General features: G+C 36.8%; 1 protein-coding gene across 1 annotated transcript; it reads left to right on the top strand.

Annotated features, from left to right (window-relative positions):
• The first annotated feature begins 7262 nt into the window (after positions 1 to 7262).
• LOC138704493 (charged multivesicular body protein 2b-B-like) lies at positions 7263 to 8339 on the top strand. Its single transcript, XM_069832416.1, has one exon. The coding sequence runs from the start codon at positions 7425 to 7427 to the stop codon at positions 7986 to 7988; it is 564 nt and encodes a 187-aa protein (XP_069688517.1). The 5' UTR covers positions 7263 to 7424; the 3' UTR covers positions 7989 to 8339.
• Positions 8340 to 9692: the final 1353 nt, after the last annotated feature.

Below are 9692 nucleotides of genomic sequence, written 5' to 3'. Positions count from 1 at the left end.
AATAAACAGACTGTTAATTTAACATTCGTTAAGCAAAATTAAATATAACTTGGACAAACTGGCTATAACTGTAGTAACTTTTGCTGACGTCGTACAAAATTTTGTCCAATATTCTTTTGATAAAACTAACTCCATATGTAGATGAAATTATTGGAGATCATCAGTGTGGTTTTAGGCGAAATAGATCGACTATTGATAAGATTATTTGTATTCGACAGATATTGGATAAAAAATGGGAGTATAAGGGTACAGTCAGGGCCTTCTTTAGTTACAAGCCGGGGCATGGGTACGTTTGGCAACGCAGAGTGGAGGCGGGAGATTTTAGAGTGATATTGTGTTTGCTCATTGCTTTCGTTATACGTAACGCGTATTTTTTTACGGGTTCGAAAATAGTGTTTTATTGCAATCAATTAGCTATACTTCAGAATACGGCGTAAGTAGGCTACTTACATACAAAGGCTGCCACTTAAAATAATTACAAAAAAAAAACATGTTTTTATTCATAGTACGAAGGTAAATAAATAAATAAAAAATATATTCCTTGCACCGAAAATAATAAAATCAATAATGCAATAAAGACGTAAGTTCCTACGCAGTATTCTTAAGTTCCATTCAGTTAACAAATTTGTGGCTAGCAAATTGGCAATGTTTGCGACTTAATGGTGTTTCATCTGTGAAAGGTTTAGGATATATTTTAATATTATCTTCTGCGATTATCTATCGTGTTTTTCTACAAATATTTCAGATGCCTAGAAAGTGCTGTGTGCCTATGTGTCGTAGCAACTACACTTATAATTAAAAAAAAAAATAAAAACATACTTGTTTTTTTATTGATGGTACAAGGGAAAATAAATAAATACTTAAAGAAATGTTACTTGTACCAAAAATAAATAAAATAATGACGTACTTTCGTAATACCCTATTCCAATCAATTAACCATTATGTGGCTAGTAAATTGACAATGTTTTGCCGCTTAATGTTGTTTCACCTCTGCCATGAAAGATGTAGGATATCATATGCATTTTAATTTCATGTGATTATGTCGTGCTTTTCTATAAATATTTCAGATGTCCAGGAAGCCAGTTTTAGTTTGAACCTGGCCAGTCACCATAACAATACTGTTATCCTAAATTATTTGTTATAAACTTTTTAAAATATAATTTTAAATAAATATAACTACAGAAAACAAGCCAAGAATGTGAATTATGCAAATAGGCCTAAAATAAAATTTAAACAGAAGAAACTATTGACATTCCTATTATAATAAAAGTATGAGGATGTAAATACAGTTAAACCAAGTAAAACAATCTATGAAAAAATGAAAACACATCCCTTCAACATAATACGTAACAAAACGCGGTGAATGTAGAGTATCCAACGCCCACTGAACGAATATTTCACTTTTATCACTGCCAATGTTGCGCTATAATCGTATATGCAAGGTAGGCTATAACAAAAACCTAAACTAACCAAACCTAACCTGTCAAAGAAGCAACAGGTTATACTAAATATGTGTAAAATTGGCCTATGTCTCTATAGTGGACGGGACATAAGTAACATTGACCAAACCAACAAAGTGATTATATGCATGTACAAATTATAGATAGATCTGACGTACAGCAGGCATTCCGAATCTTCAACAAAACTGCAACATTTATGGGATCACAAAACAGCTGTTTACAATGACTTTGAAAACCAACGGCGTAACTTTTTTGATATAGCAGGCGAGACCCAACAATTTAACTAGAATGCTGATACACACAAATCACAAATAAGAATATAAAAATGTGGTTATACAATATTTAATAGAAGTCAATTACTTTGTCATCCATAACCGTAAAAATTCCCAAAGACTGCAACCATTTTATTTTCATTTATTGTCTTGTTTTTTTTATCACCAACACGCATTTAGTTTATAATACATCAACAATTAACGTTTGGTACGACCGCAAACATAATTCCATCGACACACACTTATATTGTAACATTAATTTACATTGGAAATCGGCATTAGCACAAACACGTGTACTGTACGGTCAGCCTCCGGGTGACAGATAATTACAGTGTTGCCGACGTATGGCCCCGGCTTGTAACTAAAGAAGGCTCTGGTACAGTACATCAGTTATTTACATATTTAAAAAGGGCAAGTGACTCGGTTAAGAGAGAATTTTTACACAATATTCTTATTGAACTTGGCATTTCCAAGAAACTAGTTCGATTAATTATAATGTGTATCAGTGAAACGTACGGCAGAGTCCGTATAGGCCAGTTTCTGTCAGACTTTTTCAATTCACTGTGGGCTGAAGCAAGGAGATGCACTATCACCTTTAACTTAGCTCTAGAATATACCATTAGGAAAGTCCAGGAAAGCATAGAGGGTTTGGAATTGAACGGGTTACATCAGCTGCTTGTTTATGCGGATGACGTGAATATGTTAGGAGAAAATTTACGAACTATTAGGGAAAAACGGGAATTTTACTGGAAGCGACGAACCGCACTGGGTCATATTGTACCATAATTCTGCTGTAAACCCGTCAGTAATGATGAAAACCTAGTTGGAATAATGGGATTAACAAAGTAGCTTTATCTGAATAACAATTTATTTTTATAAAAAATGGTAATAACAATTGAAAAATATGAATACAATATAACAACAATTGGTTGCCTGTAAATATGTGTCTATATACAAATACTTAAATATAAAAGAAAAGGAAACAGCAATAGAGACTAGAAAGTTAATACCAATAAGGAGAGTAAAGGGGCGCGCTTTCGAACAGAGACAGCGGAATTTCCTCTAATTTCGTCCTTTTGAATGAGAACCAAAGGGGTTTCGTCAGTCAACCAGGTACATACATCAATATTTCGTTAGTTGACGGTTGCTTACGACAAGCTAAGCAAGATAAGAAAGATCTTAATATCGCCATGTTGGATATGACTCAGGCTTTTGACAACGTGGGTTTTGAACATCTAGAACAAACACTTAACACGCAGCCTTTACCAACTCGCCTTCGCGAATTAATAAAAACTTTAACCAAAGGGAACTTCACTACCATCCATTCTTCAGGCTCAAAGTCTGATCGTATCGAACTCAAAAGAGGGGTCTTTCAAGGACCTCCATTGTCCCCTCTCGTGTTTAATTTATCCATTGACTTCATTATTAAAGAACTGACAGAAAAACATATCATTGACCAATACGGTTTCCAAATTAATTCCGATTTAGACAGTCTTACTATCTCAGCCTTTGCAGATGACATAGTTGTCATTGGTAAATCCATGAACGCAGCACAAGAGCTCGTTATGATGGTTACATCTTTACTTCAAAATATTGGCCTACAACTCAATGTCCAGAAATCGGCGTCAATTAATATTCATAAAGGAAAACTACTTGAAAAGGATTTGTTTCTTCACCATGACTCGTATATAAAGGCCATTGGACCAGAAGACACAATAAAATATTTAGGAATAACTTTTAATGATGAACTGCAGTTTAATTCCGAAGAATTGATAGTTTCCCTTCTTCAGGATCTTGAATTTTTAGTATCGACACCTATGTTGCGGTCTGATCAAAAACTTAATATTGTTAATCAATATATCTGGCCCAAGCTCATATATCCCCTGCAAATGGCTCCCTTACATAAATTATCTCGAAGTTTTTTGGAAGACGTTGATAAGATCCTTCGAAGCTCTGATAAAGACATGCTTTTCCTCCCGGCTGATATTCCAAATAGCATGCTGTACGCTAGTAAAAAGTTAAAAGGACTTCAGTTAATACGCTCTTCGTGGGAAGCTTTTCTTCAACATTGTAACATCTGTCTATCATTAATCAGAGCAGATAATCCGCAAGTTAACATGATGAGACAGATGTCGAACTCAATTCGTCGTGTGATTCCCTCTGCCTTTCTTTTCCCGAAGACTTTACTAAAGCTACAATTCGAAATTTTCGAGAAGAATTGAGAGGTCGTGAATATGAATCATGGAAGACCCTTTCAGGACGGGGAAAAGGTGTTGAGATGTATAGCGAAGTAACAGCCGCCAACAGTTGGATTGCAAACAAGAAGGGACTTTCGACTAGTGAATGGATATCTAACATGAAAATGACAGCAAATTTAGCAGTTGTTCGTTCCGTTCCCGGCAGATCTCTCGACGGTACCCGGTGCAGACATGGCTGCCCGGAGATTTTGTAACTTTAGCACACGTCTTGGGATTCTGTGAACAGGGATTGCTCTTGAGGAACTCTAGACATCATCTTATAAGATCCAAAATTGCTGCCGCATTAAGAACTAAGGGCTGGATAATAGAAGAAGAAATCTCCTATCTAGCTGAAAATGGGTCAACGAGACGACTAGATATTTTAGCGTACAATGCTGACACTAAACAGGGCATCATTGTGGACCCCACGATACGTTTTGAAGTAGGATGTCATCAGTCAGCCGAGGTCCACCTTGAGAAGAAGTCTATCTATGAGCCTACAGTCAACTATTTCAAGCTGAAATATGCCTTAATTCACGTTGAGGTATTCGGCTTGTTCATAGGTGCTCGAGGGACTATACCAGCTTTTTTCGAAGAATTTCGACGGAAATTTGTTCTGCCAACATCTTTGAGGGATGACATTGTGATAGTTGTGTTAAGAAATCCTGCCAAATCCTAATTAATCACATGGTGCCACATTAATAGCAATTGTAATGTTTCACGCCCTTTTCTTTGTTTCCCTTTTTTAAAATGTAATACCTATGTTTAAGTATGTATAATAATTTTTTGAGGATATACTGAGTCCGTAAGGGGCTACCCTCAATGGGGGGGGGCAGTTTAGTATTATTATTTATTAGAGTCCAGTTTAGGTGTGTGTGTATTAATCGAAAATTAGGGGCTAGTAAATATTGAGAATAGGACGCATGTTTATATGATATTTTTTTCGATTACTACACACACATACACACACCTAAACTGGGCTCTAACCTTAGGGGTAATGCCGCTGCCCCTGTTCGGAAGCGCGCCCGATTAAAGCTCTCAAGAGAAAAATATGTGAGAATAAATGTATGAAGGCCAAGAGCAACTAGGGATGAATGAGAAATTGGTAGATGCCAAAAGAGAGAGCATAAAGGCAAACTAGTTCACTCTCATTCACTATTACAAATCAGAATCTGTCATAATCAGGCTTCGGTCTAGGCACACAGAGTAACCAGTATGAGGTTTAGAGTACACGGAGTATAAATGACGTCATGACCCGTGTGGGCTGACTGCAACAGCACAGGTGGGTCCGTAATGTGTATTACCGTTGTGTGTATTGCTACTTGGCTGCGGTACGTGTAACAGGCTTCGGCGTAGGGACACCTGAATGAAGGTTACAACTCACGTTAATACTTTAATTGTAGACATTTATGTATACACTAGGAATGTACTGTATATATTGCATCTGTACAGGGTGAAATATATTTTGTGATGGACTGTTTACATGTTGAGACACGAAGTAACGGCGTGCTCCAGTCCACTCGACCAACAGAGCACTATCGCTCGTGCGTTCTGAACTTCATGCGTTTCTGTGCCCAGAACCGAAGGCTGCTCATAATTGCGCAAGTAAATAGGTCACGCAGAATCCATAACATATCGCAATATTACTGTTCTCCAACCAGGAGATAAACCGTGAAAGGAATGTGCTTACTATTGGGTCATCTATCGGAGCGAAGTAGATAGGATAATATTAGAGTTATAACGTCAGTTTAAAAATCATGTGCTCTCCTGCATATGTTATTTCCTGTATGGAGGGATTAAAAGACATAGGGCCGTATTCATAGACAATCTTAGCGCGGGCTTTCTGTGGATGATCAGCGAACTAACGTTTTTCGTATTCATAAACCGGTGTTAGCGATATGATACGATATGAATCCTGTTTAGCACGCTCGTAGCGCGGGCTAGCGAAATGTCTGTGAATAGCACCCCAGGAGATTAACCGTGATCTAATTTTGTAACTAGGGTAGTATAAAAATGTGTATATCAGTGTTATTGTTTGTGCTGTGAGAGCTAGCCAATAGAGATACGAGTAGCCACGTGTGTGACCTTATGACAGCTTATGACATCAACATTCATTCACAGCATCACCCCGCTCCCTCTCATACCCTGGAGATTTTCTCGTGATTGGAGTACAGTACTCACCAATCCATAACGTACATCAATGTGAACCACAATCACAATTAATGATAAACCAGTTCACGCATACATTTACTCAAATTCCACGTAAATAGAAAATGGGCACAAACCTTCAGAATATATTAAGGTAATAAATTTAACATGAAAAACAATATGTACATTATATATTTAGGTAGCGAATGAGGGTGAACGGAATAGTTATTTAAATACTCAAACAAGTAACAGAAGCTAGAATAATACGCGGGTGCTCCTGTAAAGGGGGTTAAGTATGAATTGACTAACTGGAATAAGTTTAGATTTGAATGTTAAAATTAAACGTTATGTTTTATTTAACGACGCTCGCAACTGCAGAGGATATATCAGCGTCGCCGGATGTGCCGGAATTTTGTCCCGCAGGAGTTCTTTCACATGCCAGTAAATCTACTGACATGAGCCTGTCGTATTTAAGCACACTTAAATGCCATCGACCTAACCCGGGATCGGACCCGCAACCTTGGGCATAGAAGGTCAGCGCTATACCAACTTACCAACCAGGTGAACTTTAGATTTGAACTATCCACAATTACTTTTCTCTTATGTTAAAGGGGTTGTCATTCTTCCATCTATGATGCAGTTACAGTGCTCCATATTTTGTGACAAAGGGGTTTTGTTCAGTACCAAAGGAGAGAAGTTTACATACCTTGCAATTTGACTTAACACCCTTTACACGAGCACCCGCGAATATACTTGCAAAACCAATAACAAATAGAAAATATCATTATCAAACCCGAATAAATGTCTTTTCCTCTCTTTAAACAACCGTTCACATTTCACAATTCCTCGTCCATCGCAAACGGCTTGGTCATAACCAAACCATCCATCTCCTCGCACTCTCGGTCTGCCACAACCAAAGTCACCGCTCCAAACAGTCCATCTCGCTGTCCTCAGACAACTCCCACAAGTCCTTCCTTATCAGGTCAGGGCGGAAGAGCTCAACTCCCAACGGAAAAATTAAAAAAAAAAAAAAACAACAACCAACAGGTGAGCAACCAGCCTCTAATCTATTTTAACACTAATTGTAGTAGTAAAAATTACAAATATTTAAAAAGGCCCACTACGACAGATAAATTAATGAATAAATCCATACGAGTTATCCTTGAAGGATTTGTAATTGTGTAGAATGTCAAACTGAAAGTGAAACAGCGTTATAAGTGTCTCTAGCTATTGTTATAAATAACGAGGAGACTAAAGTAACATAATTAACTTTTTAGAGATTTAGAATTATAATTTCATAGTTAAAAATGTTTAATATATTTGGAAAGAAACCCACATTAGAAGAACAGCAACGCGAAACGGACAGGTCACTTAGAAAAGTTGGACGTGATATAGAACGGGACAGGAGAGGTTTGGAAAGAGAAGAGAAGAAATTAGAATTAGAAATTAAGAAATTGGCAAAGGAAGGCACCAATGAAGGCTGTAAAATTTTGGCTAAGCAACTTGTGCAATTGAGGAATCAGAAAACCAGGACATATGCAGCAGGCAGCAAGGTACAGAGTATCGGGATCTCAAACAAAACCATGGGAGCCAATGTGAAGTTAGCAAATGCTATGAGTACCACAGCGAAAACAATGGGAGATTTGAATAGAATAATGAAGCCAGAACAGGTGGCTGCTGACATGCGGGTGTTTGGTCAGGCCTCCATGCGATTGGATATGACGGATGAAATGATAAATGATACTCTGGATGACATAATGACAGAATCAGGAGATGAAGAGGAAGGTGATAAGGTGGTGCAGCAAGTGCTGGATGAGATCGGTATTGAGGTCTCTGGCAAGATGGCTGCGGCTCCTGCTGCTCACCGGTGAAGGCTGGGCGAAAGCTCAAAGGCACAGCTCCCAACAGACGACGAAATAGAAGCACAACTTGCAAAGCTCAGGTCGTAATTCCTCCTTTCATGACCGTCTTCAGTGAGCTTCCACGTTACATATGAAGTCATAATGAAAATGTGTATTACTTGCGGTATTGTACATACATAGTGAAAGGAAATGGTTGTGTATATATAGTTATGTTTTATACAGATCTTTGTTTAACCGTTCCATTTAAAAATATCCCGGTTTGTAAGAAAAATGATGACATCATGATTCTATATTTTCTATGTAAATTGATTGTTCTTTTTGGAAGTACGACAGTAATTAAAAAAAATTGTTTTAGATTCATTTTAAACATATATTTTAATACGAACGTCAGTTCCTGGTAGCTATATAACTTACATGGGAGTTCAAGAAATGTTAATTTGATTTATTTTAATCGAATTCTGAATCCGTCCAAGTAAATTCATTCTCACTTCAAAGATGTGCTAAAGAAACTCTTCTTTAATTGATACATATAATGACAAATATACTGCCGAGCAAAAAAAAAAAAAAAAAAAAAAAAAAACGCAACACTTGAATAAATTTGAAGTATCAATCTGTAACACAAATTATAACATTTCTGTGTGCTTCAATGGACCTGTTTGTATTAGGCAAGTGTTAATTCATGTTTTGGGAAGATAAGTGTACCCATTGGGTCGTTTGTGACACCCTCTTTGCCACTTCCTGTCCCCTACTGTATATTTGTTGCTGTGCCATTAGAATTTGCAACCCTAAGCCCAGGCAGCTAAAACAAAGTTACTACGCTATAGTTTTCTTTTTTTTGCTTATAATGGAAATAAAAATAAATAAATAAAAAAAAAGTTAGACACCCTCTATTCAAAATTGCCAACAACGCTCTAATTGATTTACCAACACGATCCTCGAAACCCGAAAATAATCTCGTCCCCCCACATATATTAAATAATAAAAGAAAATACATACAACAGAAAAAAATAAGCTAAGAGAGAGCCATCTATAGGAAAAGGAAAAAAGTAAAGAAAACCGATCACGGAGGATCAACACAAGAAAAATCAATAACAAGCATAGAAAGGAAAATAACAGGATGCCGGAAATTAATCGGCACAGCGAGTAGTGAGATAGATCTGGAAGTAAATCCCGAGAAAATAAAGTAAATGAATATGTATCGTGACCAGAACATAAATTAGCATGAAATAGAAATATAAAAATAGAAGTTGGAAATTTATCCTTTGAAGAGGTGGAAAAATTCGAATATCTTGGAGCAACAGTACCAAATATAAATTATAGTCGCGAGGAAATAAAATGCAGAATAAATAAGGGAAATGCCTGTTATTATTCGGTTGAGAATCTTTTGTCATCAAGTCTACTTAAAAAAAAAAAAAACTGAAAGTTAGAATCTATAAAACAGCTATATTACCGGTTGTTCAGTATGGTAGTGAAAATTGTACTCTCACTTTGAGAGAGGAACAGAAGTTAAGAATATTTGAGAATAAGTTTCTTAGGAAAATATTTAGGGCTAAGAGGGATGACGTTATAGGAGAATGGCTAAATTTACATAACGCAGAACTGCAAGCTTTGCATTCTTCGCCTAACATAATTGAAACATTAAATTCAGACATTTCAGATGGGTAGGGCATGTAACACGTATGGTATATTGGGCTATTTTACGACGCTGTATCA

This window comes from Periplaneta americana, chromosome 8 (genome assembly GCF_040183065.1).
Source record: "Periplaneta americana isolate PAMFEO1 chromosome 8, P.americana_PAMFEO1_priV1, whole genome shotgun sequence".
Classification (NCBI taxonomy): domain Eukaryota; kingdom Metazoa; phylum Arthropoda; class Insecta; order Blattodea; family Blattidae; genus Periplaneta; species Periplaneta americana.
This window is presented reverse-complemented; position numbering and strand designations above follow the sequence as displayed.